Source organism: Sprattus sprattus (assembly GCF_963457725.1).
Source record: "Sprattus sprattus genome assembly, chromosome: 9".
Lineage (NCBI taxonomy): Eukaryota > Metazoa > Chordata > Actinopteri > Clupeiformes > Clupeidae > Sprattus > Sprattus sprattus.
The window spans coordinates 23,197,394-23,214,299 of NC_137928.1; the positions used below are offsets into that span (position 1 = coordinate 23,197,394).

General features: G+C 41.1%; 3 protein-coding genes across 3 annotated transcripts; 1 reads left to right on the forward strand and 2 right to left on the reverse strand.

Annotated features, from left to right (window-relative positions):
* Positions 1–548: 548 nt before the first annotated feature.
* On the reverse strand, positions 549–4,794 carry LOC308370459 (extracellular calcium-sensing receptor-like; the record flags this gene model as incomplete). The annotated part of the gene is made up of 6 exons (XM_080845107.1): positions 549–1,459; positions 1,719–1,842; positions 2,017–2,244; positions 2,988–3,803; positions 4,116–4,407; positions 4,685–4,794. 6 exons carry the CDS (start codon positions 4,792–4,794, stop codon positions 549–551), a joined length of 2,481 nt encoding a protein of 826 aa, XP_080701233.1.
* Positions 4,795–6,930: 2,136 nt separating this feature from the next.
* olfcu1 (olfactory receptor C family, u1) lies at positions 6,931–11,161 on the forward strand (the record flags this gene model as incomplete). The annotated part of the gene is made up of 6 exons (XM_080845021.1): positions 6,931–7,160; positions 7,622–7,925; positions 8,333–9,151; positions 9,301–9,528; positions 9,650–9,773; positions 10,269–11,161. The coding sequence occupies 6 exons, from the start codon at positions 6,931–6,933 to the stop codon at positions 11,159–11,161; spliced, it is 2,598 nt and encodes an 865-aa protein (XP_080701147.1).
* Positions 11,162–12,933: 1,772 nt separating this feature from the next.
* LOC308370460 (extracellular calcium-sensing receptor) lies at positions 12,934–16,214 on the reverse strand (the record flags this gene model as incomplete). Its single annotated transcript, XM_080845108.1, has 6 exons — positions 16,063–16,214; positions 15,629–15,923; positions 14,679–15,482; positions 14,233–14,454; positions 14,019–14,142; positions 12,934–13,847 (listed from the first exon to the last, which is right to left on the reverse strand). Exons 1-6 carry the CDS (start codon positions 16,119–16,121, stop codon positions 12,934–12,936), a joined length of 2,418 nt encoding a protein of 805 aa, XP_080701234.1. The 5' UTR covers positions 16,122–16,214.
* Positions 16,215–16,906: the final 692 nt, after the last annotated feature.

A 16,906-nucleotide genomic window follows, 5' to 3' on the forward strand; every position in this document is an offset into this window, starting at 1 on the left:
ATAGGAATAATTAACACTTCTAAGACATTTTTTGCATTTGGGGCGAAAAATGTCGGTTAAGGCAGTGTGCAGGCACAGCCACCAACCATACATCCTCAGTCTGGCAGACATTTGACCGTCCTCTACACAGAAATCAGGAAGGCAATCCACGACAGGGATAGGAAGTTGGATACAGTTAGCGATGACAATGATTCACTGTGATCTCTCTTATGGAGTCAGAGTCCGGCATCAGCAAGTAGACTAGTCAGGCAGCGCATGCTCCTGTGTTGGAGGAGTGGCTTTGGTCTTATGAGTGAATCTACATAAACACAACTCAGACGTTACGAACTGCAGGCTTATAACAAAAATCATTAACCTGATTCAGATTAGGCAAGGACTCTCCGAAATCAGACAGTCCATCAGCCTTCAGATCGGGTCAATTATTATGGCCTAAAGTTTGTATCAGTTATTACGATCGGTATCTTATGAATTCAGAAGAATTTGAGAAGCAAAGTTATTGTACGTTTTGCTTTGATTTCAGTATGAGATTTTATTGGTCAAGTGAATTATTACTTAGGAGTACCTCGACCCATTAGTGCCTTCTTGGTGTTCCTTTCTGGATGCAAGAGAATTATGTAGCATTTTGGGGCAAATATGGCTATGAGCAGGCCAAAGCTTGATGCCAGGATGGCAAAGATTTCAACTACGTCTGCATACTTACCAGGAGAGCTTATATAGGCAGGAATGAAAGCAATCCACACAGCACAGAATATGAGCATGCTGAAGGTAATGTATTTAGCCTCATTGAAAGTGTCTGGCAGGTTTCTTGCTAAGAAAGCTAACAGGAAGCTAATGGCTGCCAAAATGCCTATGTAGCCTAACAATGTCGCAAAACCTGCCACTGAGCCAACTGCACATTCAAACACAATCTTGGAGCTCTGGTAGTGAGTGTTTCTGTAAGGTGCAGGAGAAGCAGTGGAGAGCCAAATCACACAGATGACCACTTGGAGAGCAGTTAGGATGAGGACAGTGCCTCTTTGTTGGGCTGCTCCAAACCACTTCAAGGCCCCCTTACCTTCCGGTCTTGAGGCCTTAAAAACTGCAATCACAACCATTGTCTTGACCAGAATGCTAGAGACACAGAGTACGAAGCTCATACCAAATGCTGCATGGCGGAGTTGACAGGTCCACATCCTGGGCTGACCAATGAACAGCAGGGCACACAGGAAACAGAGTTTTAGTGAAAGCAGAATCAGGAAGCTCAGTTCGGAGTTGTTGGCTCGCACTACAGGAGTATGACGGTGGTAAAAAAATATGGCAATGACCATAGCAGAGGCACATGCACCAAACAAAGACACTGATGTCAATAAGATGCCTAAGGTCTCTTCGTAGGAGAGAAACTCAATCTCCTTTGGCACACAGTGATCTCTCTCTAAGCTTGACCAGAATTCCACTGGGCACTTCAAACATTCAATGGCATCTGATGAGAAACGAAGAGAGCAGAAAGCTATTCATTAAAGAGAGGTAGAAAAAAGGGAATAATTCACTTTTCAGACCAAAGTAAGGCTTTTTTTTTTTTTTTTCATTTAGGCAATGTTAAGAAGAAAGAATCCATGACACTTTACAAAATGGGACACTTTCAACAGGTAATGAACCAAGCGTTCTGCTGAAAAGGCCTTTCATTTTCCCTTCAAACTAAATTACACCGGAAGTCCTTTTGGTTACCTCAGTTTATTTACCTGTCATGTTAGTGATCTCTCCATCTGCACAAGGAAGGCAATCAAAGCAGCAGGCAGGCAGTCCTTTCAATCTGGCTTTTCTTGTTCCAAAGGGGCAGGACTCACTACACACTGACCTTGGAGGCTGTGCATAAAAGGTGCAGTACATTCTGTAGTGAAGTGTGGTGCATGTATGGTACTTAATTACGCCACAAATCTAGTGTTTTTAAATTTTACAATAAACAATGTACCACAAAGTTTACTCTTAAATCTTATTTCAGGAGATATTCATGACTTGAGAATTACAATGTGAAATCACTTTGTTTAATTCAGAGTTCCAGGAGAGTTTGTCTTCTTCCAAATAGAAGACTTGCCCAGTTGGTTGTGATTCATCAACAACACCCACTGTTTGAGCCCTCATTGTACCATCTGGCATTTTGTGCCAGTTGAATATATCGTAGATTGCCAAGGCTTCACCAGTTTCATCAAAAGACACCTGATCCCCAAAGCCTGTGGTAAACTTCACCCTCTGTAGGTAGTGAATTAACTATAGCCAAGAAAAACCGAGAACACAGATAAATTAAGAGACACCACTTTCATGCCAGGTCCTGACACCTAATATATCCTGCAATAAAGGTGCTTCATATTGGGCTGGCATAATTTTAGCAATATGAATTGAGAAATAAAAAAGGCTAGCAATATGAGAAGACCTGGATAAAGTCATACCACAACAACATAGTGTGGTGGTATCAAAGTAGGTCATTTTTAAGAGAAAGTACTGTATATGTATGGCACCTATAGTAATAGTTTGTTAATGCTGAAACGAGACCACATTGGAGATGTCCATATTGGAGATTAGAATATATTTCACACAAAGCCTTTGAAGTGCAAAACACAGAAGAACTGTTATAGTTTATCAGCTAAGACACCCTTCCACTCCATTGTAGTCAAAGTAATAGGTTCCATAGGTAAGCAAGTATTTTTCCCCAGCTACTGGAGACTGGATAGTTTTAAAATGAATGGTTTTCATATATTTTGTCTTTAATTCATGTTCTATTTTGTCTTATTTATTTTGTGTTTTTTTTCTGTGGATTTATATATCTTGTTCAAAATATTTCCTATCAAAATACCTTTTTAATGTTTATATTTTAATTAAATAAAAAGTGTTGGATGTAAAACTAAAATTGTCATGTATGCACTGATATGAGTTTGTATAATCACTTTTGGGCATACTGCCCAGCCTGAACTTCATATGTGCTTGTGTCCAAGAATGTGGAAACAGCTGTGTACCTGCCAAGGTTGTATATCATGGAGACTGGCACAGCTATTCCCTTTAAAGGGCCCTTGGTCTGGGACACAGCTCATCAGGTTGTGGAGGGAGTGTGCCAGGGCATAGACTGCTTTATAGACATTGTAGGAGGGTCTGAGGTCAGACACATCGCTGTATGCCAAGTCAGCTTTGCTCAGGTCCTCCTGTCCTGTACAGATTCTTCCCTCAGCCACTGCCAAGGCCTCTTGTGGCTCAAACCTGCAGCCGAACATCTCCTGCCAGACCTTTCTTACCAAACTGTTAGGGCTGTTGTCGGGGCGGACACTCAATAGAAACTTCTTTAGCCCTTCAATCTCTCCTCGCCGGATGCCAATGCCCAGAGTGCCTCTGAGGAATGGGAGCAGGCGCGGGATAAGAAAGAGAGTAGAGGATGACCATGCCTCACTGGCAATCCACTGCCGTGTTACATTCTGACGAACCACCTCATCCATGAGGGGCACTAGGTATGATGCCGCTGAAATGACCACAATCACTTGTGAGGTGGAAGTCTGAATCACCTGCATGATCTTTCTGATCTCCACAATATCATTGTCTTTGGGCAGTATTTCTGAGAATGCTACACAGCCACCATATGCAGTGATATCTTCATGGAAAGACTGAGCAGCATGTCGGCCATAATCATCATCACTATAGATGAGACCCACCCATGTCCATCTGAAGTGCTGCAATATCTGAATCATAGCTCTCACTTGGAAGGCGTCACTGGGAATAGTCCTAAAAAAAGAGGGGTAGCGCCGTCTGTCACTTAAGCAGGAACACGTGGCAAAATAGCTAACCTTCATGAAAGAGAATTTATTTTTAATTGTCATTGAGTAAATTACACAAGCAGAAAATAAAACTAATTTGAGTATACAGTTCAGTGGTCTACATTTTTTGTACTTTTACTGAATGTAATTTTCAAAAGGTAATATCCTTAAGTTAAAACGGTTGTGAAAAAATACACCCATTAAGGCTGGCTGATTTGAAAGGGATAAACATTTATATGGCCACCATTCACCTCTACTGCCTGTAGTAGTATACATATAAACAACAACAACCCAAGTGTCAATCTCCTTTTTTGATGCATATTCGATTTCAACAGCTCGTACCATTGGGACACGATAAAGACCCGCCACACTAGAAATGGCAATAGAGTGAGTTGATATGGAATCCCCCACGATTCCCAACACAGGTGGCCACCCGCTGCAGCCAGATGAGGAGAGAGATTTTTGTGCTCCACTAATGAGAGCTGTTGCAGCACGGAATGCCACTCCGAGTTTTACACAATTGTCATAAATGCTGTATCCTAGAGAGAGTTCGGGAAGCAGATTGGGATTTTGGTTTATCTCATTTATGGCAAAGGCCATTGTCTGTGCTTGCTTAAAACCATCTAGGTCAAACCTGGCAGATAGAAAGGAAAAATACAGCATTCATCAATTACATTATCAAATATTATCCTATGATAGGGCTAATAATATTCATAATAGACTACTGATAATTGTATATAACAAGTGGCACTGTCAGTTGTAATTGTAGATATCACAGAAGAAGCGGCAGAGGCAGCTTTACATAGATTACATTGCTAATTTGTTGTTTGAACTGAATGAGGGTTAAGACTTAAGCTCTGTCCTGTCATATCATTGGAGAGCCAATCCAGGCTACACAGCTTTTTACTCACCCATGGCACCAGGGCTCTGCAGGTTTAGTGTTGAAAGACAGCTCTGGAAACTCAGTGAATAAATGGACGTCAAACAGCCCCCCTATGATCACATCTCCATCCTGGTGCATCCCAGTCAGATTGAACTGCTCCCGCAGCTGGCAGAGGTCAGGAGTATCAGAGCTGGAGTTGAGGATGGGAGAGAGCAGTGTGGCAGCCGACACCGTCCAGGCCAGCAGAAGGAGAATTGGAGAGACCCACATGTCTGCTCTCTGACTGCATCCCTCTCTTTGCTCTCAATTGTTTTATTGAGAGGGTTGTGCCTTTTCAGTGTGTCATCTGACATTCGATTAATCAAATTGGGCAAGTTGGCCATTTGCTTGAGAGGGGAGGGTTCATTGTCATAGTTCATTTTTGGGGAGTTTAGAAAAGTTGAACAAAGCAAAGCAGGTCTACTGTGTTTGTACTGAACTGTATTTTGTATTATATTTTGGTTATTTTAGTTTAGTCACACAATCACACATCACACAGGCATCACTCAAAAAATTGACAGTTTAAAGGTTTATTTCTGTAGATATCAGTTAATAAAGTACATAGTAGTTATCTTTTATATACACCAGGGTGAACAGGGAATCATTGGCCAGAGTTGTGCTCTTCCATAACATCCTGACGGTGGCAGTCAAACACTGATTTCTGTCTTGATCACTGGGATGCAAGGAGGAAGCATTTAAGCCTACTGGACAACAATGTCAATGACTTAGGACAGGGGTTCTCAACCTTTTCTACTTTAAGGCCCACCTATTCCTATTTGTAATAGGATGGAGCCTAACAGACAGCCTGCTTATTTTAGCTAATCTATATTCCATTCTAATTAATAAGCGATTGTTATGTGTCACAGAGCAACATCAGCCCCTGCCACAGGCGGGAGCCTAGAAATGAATACAAGAAAATCTAACTCTAGATATTGTATTGTATCAAACTTGTATTGTGCACACTATTTTTTTTTCAGTCAAATGGGATTTCTTATCGAAAGTTTTGAAACAAAGGAATTTATTTGCAGTAGGCTTAGGCCTGTTTGTGCGCAGCAAACAAGCAATTAAATAAAACCAGAATAGACCCAAAAGATTGCATGCACTCAAAACAAGTGATGAAACATGCAAACAAGACCACTCAGCTAGGCCTATTTAAAATAGGTGTTGCTTCAGGCATGCAAAGAAATAGGTTCAAATAATGTTCAAATAAATAGGTTCAAATAGGTCCAAATAATGATTCAAATAATTCAAATAACAATTTAAATCTGTTGCTGCAATCTATTATCAACATAAATAGCACCAAGCATTCCTGGGCAACTGTATTGAAAAGAACGGGCTACCTTTCATCCGTTCCAGGACCTGGTTCTGTATGTCCAAGGCCATCTCCGAAATCAGACGACAGTGGGTGCACCGTGTTCTCTCCAACCAGCCTGAGACCAGTCTATCATGCAAGATTGTTTTTAACATTGAAAACATGATGTGGACCAAAATCTTTGGCCAGACAGACAGTAATGAAGAGGGATATAGTCCACTATGAATTCGCATCACAGTACATTTATTGTTTATTTTTGTATTTCCTCTTAGAGTGCATTGTAACTTTGTAGCATTGTACATGGATCATTTTGTGCATTATGTGAGACCAGTGAAAACACCTCTCGGCAAGTTCAATGCTAATATGGGAGCAGTCCAGCATTGTGGAACATTGTATTGATAACATAAGTGTGCCTGAAACATGAATAGTATTCAATTAGTTTCAGAAAAACAATACTCTGGTACAAGTGAGCAGTCAGTATCCACTTCTACTGTCATGTTGATAATGTGTCTGCATACTTTTCACACTTGGTCTTGGTTCGAAACAATGATGAACGAATTCCCTTATTTTAGTGAAACTCTTATTCATTGACACAATTTTCAACTCAAACATGATTAAGGACTTCCGGGAAACTTACACCCTTCCCCAGGTAAACAATATTGTGTTAAAAAATATAAGCTATTTTGCGAAAATGCATGAACTATTGAGAACGCAACTGAGAAAATACTAACATGAGATGCACTGTATTATGCTGTATAAAGTCCCCTCCCCCACAAAATCTTTCATTGGTTTATCTTAGTTGCTGTCACTTGACATGTCATTTGTAGCAGATCCAGGGCTTTTATAGGATGGGCATGTCTGTCTACCCTGCACTCTGCTGCAACTATGTCACATTTCTTTACGTGTGTCTGATATCTGCAGAGATGTCAGCAGGCCTGAGTAAGCGAATGGCACCTATAGTACTATTCATTCTGCACCTCTTGCTAGAGAGCTGTGCTGCAGAGAGATTTTGCAGTAAGATTGGAGATTTTAATTTGCCAATCTTGAAGGCAGATGGGGAGATCCTGATTGGGGGTCTATTTCCCCTTCACTACATGGCCTCAAAGCCAAACCATAACTACACCTCCAGACCGCAGCACAGCCAGTGCAGTGGGTGAGTGGAAAAACCTCATTGTCAGATAGATCAGGTGGATGAAAACCCAATTTGTCCAGGAAACCTCCATGGAAAAATACCACAATCCAAATATGGCAGATTGACTGAAACTGAAATGATAATCTTTTAATTTTAATTTCAACATTGACACTTGAACTTGACACTTGAACTTGACATTAGTTTTTTTTGTTAATATCATTAGGTCATGTACTGTAATTCATGAACAGTTTTTGTTTGTGCAGAGTTCATCTTTTGATTATGGTATTTTTCATATTTTATATTATTGGTGTGTGTTTGTAAAATACAATTATAAAATGCACATTTTTTGCAGGCTAAGACTTGTCATAAATCTCAATTTTCTGAAATGAATATGTAGTCTACCATTAAAAAGCACCTACATTGTATTATAAAAAGGTAGATATTTCTGCTGTTAAATTCACATCTGCTTTTGATTATTTCAGGTATGATCTTCGAGCTTTCCGTTGGGTCCAGACTATGATATTTGCCATCAAAGAGATAAATGAAAACGCCAGCCTTTTGCCTGGGGTTACACTGGGCTACAGAATCATGGACAGCTGTGATCAAGTCCACACTGGCTTGACAGGGGGGTTGTCACTGGCTAGTGGATCCCTGGCTTACTATCAGAATCAGACAGAAGGCTCCCAGTGCGTGGCTGATGCCCCAGTCTCTGCTGTCATTGGTTTAGCATCTTCTACACCCACCCGTGCTCTGGCACACACTTTGGGACCTTTTGGAATACCAGTGGTATGGAAAAGATTTAAACGGTTAAATTCATTATTTATATTATTTGAATAATGTACATGTGTTAATCTAGCTCAAACGTAACAACACCAGAGTCATAATATGGATAAACTGTACAGCAAGGAGATCTGTATTATCGTATAAATGAAAATGGGGCTGTGCAGTATTCATGCATATAAATGGAAAGGGACACATAGGGTTGTACAGTATACATGAATGTAAAATGGGATAAGCGTGTACTACTTCAAATTGTGACATTCTTCATTCTGACATCCTGCAGTTACACATTTGATTGCTTCCTTTTGTGATAAATCATTAAAGTGTATTTGTGCTTTTGAACTATGTATGTTTTAAGACAAACTTTTATACATACAACCACTCTCCTCTTTAACCCTTGCCTGTGTTTATAGGTTAGCTATTTTGCCACCTGCACATGTCTTACAAACAAGCAAGTGTATCCTTCCTTCCTGCGCACAGTGCCTAGTGATACGTTTCAAGTGCTGGGACTGGTTCAGCTCGTTGCCCACTTTGGGTGGCATTGGGTTGGCACAGTAGGCACAGAGGATGACTACAGTCGCTATGGGATCCAGGCATTTTCTGAGCAGCTACAGGAGTGGGGTGGTTGCCTAGCCTTCCACAAAACCATTCCTAAAGCACCATCAATGGCCAGGATCAATGTCATTGCTGACATTTTAGAAACAACCACTGCCCGTGTGGTCATCGCCTTTGCCACAGAAGGACAGCTGCTTGAACTTCTGACTGAAGTTGCTCGACGCAACCTGACCAGGTTGCAGTGGGTGGCCAGTGAGGCGTGGGTGACTGCCAGTCTGCTGACTGCACCTGAGTTTCAGCCTGTGCTGGTGGGCACTCTGGGCTTTTCCTTTCGAGGCACAGTCATCCCAGGGCTGTCGGAATTTCTCCTGAAGGTGCGTCCATCACCACGACCAGAGTCAGCATTGATTAATATGTTCTGGGAGGAGCTGTTTGGGTGCAGGCTAGTGTTTGGGTCTCACAGTTTCTCAAACACTCCACAGTGTAGTGGAAATGAAGATCTGACCACACGCAAAACCAGTTACAGTGATGTGTCACAAGTCAGAATCTCTTACAACGTATACAAAGCTGTGTATGCCATTGCCCATGCTTTGCACAAGCTACTGCAGTGTGGTTCTCTTTGGGAAAACACCACACACGTGGGCTGTAACAGAACCACAGCATTTACACCAAGGCAGGTAAAACAGTTACAGTTTCGTACTCTCTTAGACTGACAACATAGTTATCATTTAATATTCAAATTAACTAGAAGTAATTAATGTTTTTGTTTTTTTTCAAATACAAGTTTAGATTATGCATTCTTGTCTTAACTAACCTCTGCCTACAGCTCCTTTACCACTTAAAGAGGGTGAACTTCACGAATCAGTTTGGGGAGAAAGTGTCCTTTGACTCTAATGGTGAGCCTGTGCCCCTCTATGATATCATCAACTGGCAGCGAGACCACCAGGGTGGCATCAGGTTCCAGAAGGTGGGAAGCTTTGATGGATCAGCTCCTCGTGGCCAGCAGTTACAGATGGAAGAAAAGTCCATTGAGTGGATCGAGGGACAGTCTCAGGTGTATATCTACAATTATCAGTTCAGTGAAGTGCTACAGTGTAAATGATGAGAATGAAAAAAACAAACATGTATTCTGTTATTTATTAAACTTATTTAGATAGCATTGTATGTCGTTGCAGGCTCCTGTCTCTGTCTGTAGTGCAGCCTGCCCTCCTGGAAGTCGAAAGGCCTCACGTCCAAGAGAGGCTGTTTGCTGCTTCGACTGCCTGCCCTGTGCTGAGGGACAGATCAGCAACACAACAGGTGAGTAACACACTTTCCTAACAGAAAAGAAGGGGAGTCTGAATAATTTTATTTACTGTCCATTATGTAATGGACAATTTTAAGTCGGCCGGTCAATATATGAAAATAAACCTTCGAACAAAACATTATCCCCTCTATTATTAAATGGTTACTTGCCTGAAAGATATAACTCAAAGAAACCTAATTTTTGAATGATTCTGATGCCATTTCATGACTTATGATAAGAAAAAATATTCAGGTGAAATCATTTTCAGGTGTTGCGTAGCAACCTTTACCTGCTGACTGAGAAATATCAGACCTCAGAACATTGGGGTGACCCATTCAAATAAAATTCCGTGGACATTCTAAATCCCATAATGTGTGGAGTGTAACAAAAATAAACTTGGAAACTTGGCTTTTCCTTAGGGTCTTTTCTGTCTTTGATACTTTAGTCATTATGTTTTGAGGCTAGCTCTCATTATCATAAATGAAAAAAGCTTTGTTTTTTATGTCTAGGAGCTACGGAGTGCATCAGATGTCCTCTTTACTACTGGTCTGACAGGGACAGAGTGGCCTGTGTGGCTGGTGTGGAGGAGTTTCTTTCTTTCCAAGAGAGTCTGGGTATCATCCTTGTCGTCTTGTCTCTGCTGGGAGTTTCTGCGGCCACAGTCATTACTGTGATCTTCCTCTGGTACAAGACCACACCCATTGTTAAAGCCAATAACTCAGAGATCAGCTTTTTGCTGCTCCTGTCCCTCAAACTCTGCTTCCTCTGCTCCCTGGTGTTCATGGGCCGGCCCTCGCCATGGTCTTGCCGGGCCCGACAGGCGGCATTCGGGATCAGCTTCGTGCTCTCTATGTCCTGCATACTAGTCAAGACCATTGTGGTGCTCCTGGCCTTCCGCTCCTCCAAACCTGGTCTCCATACAGTACAACTGTTTGGGCCTCCTCAGCAAAGGGCCTTCATTTTCTGCTGCTCTGCTGTGCAGGTGATCCTGTGCGCTGGATGGCTGGCTGTGGCGCCCCCTGTGCCCTTCAAGAACACATCCTTCCAGTCTGGGAGGATTTTGCTGGAGTGTAAAGGTGCATGGCCTCCGGGTTTCTACCTGGTGCTCGGGTACATTGGCCTGTTGTCTTGTGTTTGCTTTATACTTGCATTCATGGGGCGTAAACTTCCAGACACTTTCAACGAAGCTAAGTTGATCACCTTCAGCATGCTCATCTTCTTTGCTGTGTGGATTTCCTTCATACCAGCACACAACAGCTCCCCAGGGAAATACACTGTGGCTGTGGAAATTTTTGCCATCCTGGCTTCCAGCTTTGGACTACTACTTTGCATCTTTGCTCCGAAATGTTATATTATACTTTTTAAACCTGAACAAAACATCAAGAAAGGAATGAGGAAATAATCACAAAAATGTTTACCTGCTTTTGTGTATATCTTTCATGTGTGTATTTTTCTGGTCATGTGAGGTCTCATTTAAACTAGTCATCCTGATCTTCATTGGTGATGCAAGTTATTTTTATGAATAATTTCGCGCTTTCGTATTATTATTATAGTAAGGCATAGTTTAATGTTATTTAACATAATAAGTAAGGGATAATGTATTGTCCGGAGGTCATTAGCCAAAAATAAATCCCGACGGGGCGAACAACACCCCTACGCACAGCTAATGACCGACGGACAATACATTATCCCGCTTATTATACGGTTACTTGCCAAAAACGATAGACATTCCTCCAACATACCTCTTTTTAATGATTTAGTTGCCGTTTCATGAGTCCCGTTTAGAAATAAATAGTTCTTCAAGCAAATAGAACTTTTAAGTTTCAGGTGTTGCATAGCAACCCATTATGGTCGGTTCACACTACACGATTTCAGCCCGATTTTGCCCCGATTTCTTCATTGCTGACAAATTTGCAGGATCGGGCCCGATTTTGAAAAGTCTGCGACGAGGCGAGGTCTTGTAGTGTGACATGCTTGCGACCTGCGAGGTTTTCGTCTGGGACGTTCGAAAACCCCACGACGAAAAGTCTGGCATGTCAGAATTTTTGGGGGAATCGCAATGACGTTTCCATTGTTGACATAGCGTAAACCTAGCATAAACCTCACTCTGGCCTGTATAACGAATGTCCAGCCTGATAAACTGTTATTATTGTAAATGTAGGTTACAAAATGTTGGTTTTAAAGTAGTTTATTTCCAGTCTTAAAATTTTTTTTACGTTTGATAGCCTACCTCAAAAGTTTACGTAGGCTATCAAAAGTAGCTAGCTGTTCCCTAGGCAATTGGATACAAAGATTCATGATCTTGTAGTGTGGCCAGTCTTCCGACCAAGACGAATCCCGAAGTCGTGGCTCTGTGATCGCATAGTGTGACATGTTAAATCGTGAAGGAATGTTCGACAATCGTGTAGTGTGAACCGGCCATTACTTGCTGACTTCAAATTACCATGAGTCTGTTACGTTAAAATTACCGGACTTCTTGCGGAATGATATGAAAGATGTGAATTAGAAGCACAAAACCCGTTGCCAAGGACAGCGGTCATTATCTTTTCGCAGCGGTCTGTTAGCAGGAATTAACGTATGGGAGAACGTTGGGATGGCCCATTCAAATCAACGGTACTTTTTGGAACATTCTGAAGAGCCGTATAATAACATGAAATAATACACATAATAAATCATAAACATTGAAATTGTAAATAAATGACTACAGCATTAAACACAAAACTGAATTCTGAATATTCTTTTTATTATAAAAAAATATTCAGCTTGGATTTGTACAGTGTTTTATCAATTGCACCCCATAAATCATACCATACAGCACACTTGAGCAAATAAAGATTTAATAAATATTTTGTAGCAAATGTGTTTTATATTTTATAGCAAAGAAAGATATGAATCCATCAATTAAATAATTCATTTTGAGTCATCTTATTATTAGTTGAAAAGTTATGTTATGTAAAATAATCAATGATACTACACATCCAGTCAACTATATGGTGACTATTAAGGCATTAATGCTGCATACTGTGAGTCAATGTGAGTACTCTCACAGTGAATGGGGCCTTTTACAGATACAAAAACATATGCAGTTTGTCTATAGTTCTGTGAGAGAGAGAGAGAGAAAGAGAGAGAGAGAGATAGATGGATAGATAGACAAATGGGATTTCATACAATACGTCAGAGGGCCTTTAACTGACCTTTACCCATTACATGCTTCTTGGTATTTTGTTCTGGCCTAAAGACAATTATAAAACACTTTGGAGCAAAAATACATATAATTAACCCAAAACTAGAAGCTAAAATTGCAAATATCTCCACAGCAACGGTAAATTTTCCAGGAGAGCTGACATAAGCTGGTATGAAGGTGATCCAGACTGCACAGAATATCAGCATACTGAATGTGATGAATTTGGCTTCATTGAAGTTATCAGGTAGTTTGCGAGCCAGAAAAGCCAATATGAAACACAAGACAGCAAGAAGTCCAATATAGCCCAATACAGCCCAGAAAGCTCCCACTGAGCCCAGGTCACATTCAATAATGATTCTTTCCTTGTAATGTGACATGTTTATTACGGGGAATGGGGGTGAGAGCACCAACCACAAAATGCATATCAAAACCTGTACAATAGTGAAAGAGACAACTGTCATCCTTTGCTGTAAAGGCCCAAACCATTTCATGACATTACTACCTGGAAGAGTAGCTCTGAAAGCCATTAATACCACTAATGTTTTCCCCAGAACACAGGAGATGCAGAGAACAAAGGTGATCCCAAACGCTGTGTGACGCAACATACAGGACCACTCAGAGGGCCGACCAATGAAAGTAAGAGAACACAGGAAACACAGCATTAGTGAGAAGAGTAGAAGAAAGCTCAGCTCAGAATTATTTGCTCGAACAATAGGAGACATCCTGTGTCTGTAGAACACGGTAGCCACAGCAACAGCAATACAAGCTCCTGCAATAGAAAAAACTGCTAATACAATTCCAAGAACCTCGTCCCATGACAGGAACTCAACTGGTTTAGGCAGGCATTCATCCCTCTGGGCATTGGGCCAGTTCTCATCAAGACAGGAGACACAGTCAACTGAATCTGCATTAAATAGAAAAGTGTAGGCTTAAAGCAGTGTGGTGTAAGGTTTGTGTTAAGATCATTGAAATTCGTCAGAACAGTAATTATTTAGACCAAGTAACACAAAGGAATACGACAAAATGTGACAGATTCAGTGTAGCTGGTTTGTATCCTGTACTACAAATATGGTACCTGTTTCATTGCTGATCTCTCCCTCTCCACATGGTATACAGTCATAGCAGCAGACAGGCTTGCCTTTCTGTACAGCCTTCCTGGTGCCTGGGGGACAGCTCTCACTGCACACAGACACAGGCACCTGGCAAAGCCATATGGCAAGACAGATGACAACTTTGTGTAATAAAATGTAATATACAGAGAATGACTCAACATCTTTTCAAGCTTCTACCTGTGCTTGTCCTCCCATCCAGGTGATGTTTCTGCTTATGCTGAACTCATGACCTGTGGGTTGTGAAGCATCATAACGGCCCACTGTCACCAACTCCATTACTCCATCTTCAGTGATTTGCCAATTAACAAGTTCATATGTGGCAACAGGGTCCCCATTAGTGTCAAAAGAAACGTGATTTCCATTTATGGTGAAGTTGACCTTTTTCAGTTGCTCAAGAACCTTGAGAGTTAATGGAAGGGCAGAGACATTTTACATCTACACAAATAGTAATATACATTTTTGTCCTTTTGATGTTATTAATATACACAGTATTTAATTGGTGATGTATCTCTTCAATTGGTATGAAAGATCACTTGAAACCCTACCTTTTGACATCATCATCATCATCATTATTATGATTATGATTATTATAGTTGTTAAATTGACTGCAAACAATCTTTTACCTGATCTGACTCCAGGACTATGCTTCTGTTGCACTGAGATAAAGACTCTGACCTATATCTGCACACAAGGCCATGGATAGCATGAGCTATGGCATAAGCAGCTTTGTATACCATGTTTGTGATGCGCAGATACGAGGTATCCGTGTATAGAGACAGAATGGCACCTAATTTCTCATTGCCGCTACATGGCTCAACTCCCAAAACTTGACCTGCTTTTGCAGCGTTCAGCGTGCAGCCAAATGCATCTTCCCAGAACTCAGTGAGAAGAGCGGACTTTGACGCCTGAGCAGGTGAGAGGTCCAGAAGGAAGTCTTGTAAACCAGGGATTACAGAACGCTCAATTCCGAAACCAATGGCTCCAGCACAGAGTCCAAATTTAAACATATGTGGGTCTGTTACCCACCCCTCAGCGCCAATCCACTGTAAGTGTGGAGGGGTACGTCGCGATAACTCTTTTAATAAGAAGCGCATGTCACCTGGGGCAACAAAAGCCACGATAACTCGTGCGGTAGAACTGCGTATCACTTCTGCCACTCTTTCTAACTTGCTACGAGGATTTGTCCTGTAGTAAGCCACGGAATATTCAACACAGATTCCTTCCGTTTTTGCAGCTCTCAGGAATGATGCCATTCCGTTGTTCCCATAGTCAGAATCGCTACGAACAGCTCCAATCCATGTCCAGCCGAAATGTTTGACTAATCGTGCAAGTGCAGCTGCTTGGTAGTGGTCGCTTGGTATAGTCCTGAAGAATGTAGGATGCTGCGTCTTATCGCTCAGGCAGGCACATGTCGCAAAGTGGCTCACCTGTAAGAGTATAAAATAGAATATAGACATCTGGAAATGGACAGCTATCGGTAATACACCGTAAAGCCAGCATGTAGGATATATTTTTGAAAGACAAACATAAGGCCTACATAGTTATGCTGTTGACACAATTACATTGAACGCACCATTGGAATTCCAAAAAGACCTAGAATTCTGGACATGCCAATTGACGGTGTTGAGCCAGACTCTCCCACAACAGCTACAACGTCAGCTTTCTTGGGGCAAGAGTTACTCATTGAAATATTAGGGGTTTGCCCGTTAGCAAACTGAAACGCGAGTTTCAAAGCTACAGGCACAGCTGCACAAGAGTCGTGTATTTCATACCCCAGCGTAATATTTGGCAGAATATCTGATCTATTGTTAATTTCCTGTATGGCAAATTCCATAGCGCGAGCAAATCGAAGTTCCCGAATGTCCATGCTGTTAAAAAGTAGAGGTTAATAAAGTAGTTAATAATAAACGTTAATATGATTTTTAGTTGTAAACAAAAATGCATAATAAACATTATTAGATTTTTTTTTTTTTTACTTATAGCTAAACCCTTCCCATAGTAACTGACCTCCCACTGCATTTCATAGGCTCTGGCATACTAGTATAGTTGTGCTTTATAGTATCCATATAATTATGGATGGAAAAAATTCCCCCAATCACAAAATCTCCATCCTTAGAAAATGCATGGGGCTTGGTAGCTCCTTGCAGCCTGCAACTAACTGAACTCATGTCAGACTCCACACGTTTAAAAACCGTACCCCACAGGGCAACGAGGAGGGTGAGAGAGAGACCCCGAGTGATCCACATCACTAGGCTTACATATACTGACAGATGAGAGCTATCCGTTACAGGATTAAATACCTTTGTCCTTAATGCTTCCTCCCTCTAGTGTTCTTAGCTGAAGCTAAATAAGGAATTGGGGGTTGGGTCAGTCTCACCTGGTTTCATTGTAAGTATGGCTTTTGATGACATCAATTGTGTGTGGAATTAAAAATAATTATGATTATTGAATTATCTGACACTTCTATAAACCATTCAAAACATTTTCTGTACTTCACATTGGATCTCTGTCAGTGACAACTAATGATTTGTCTGCAGGCCTCTCCACCTGGTTTATGGATGAATACCCTTTAATCATATGACATTAAGATGTGTTGCTCCTACAACCCTATCTGAGTAGAAGTATGCAAAAATGAAATTTGTTATTGTACTTTTTATTTTAAAAATATTTATTTTTGGGCTTTTTGCCCTAATCAGACAGGACAAAAAGAGAGACAGGAAATTAGTTGGAGAGAGATTGGAATCGGGAATTGACCAGCTAGATGAATTTGAAAATTTTCAATGTAATTTTCAGAAATCAGGATGATGAGGCCTTAAACCTCTGCTTGCCACTCAGACAAGTGCCACCCCTC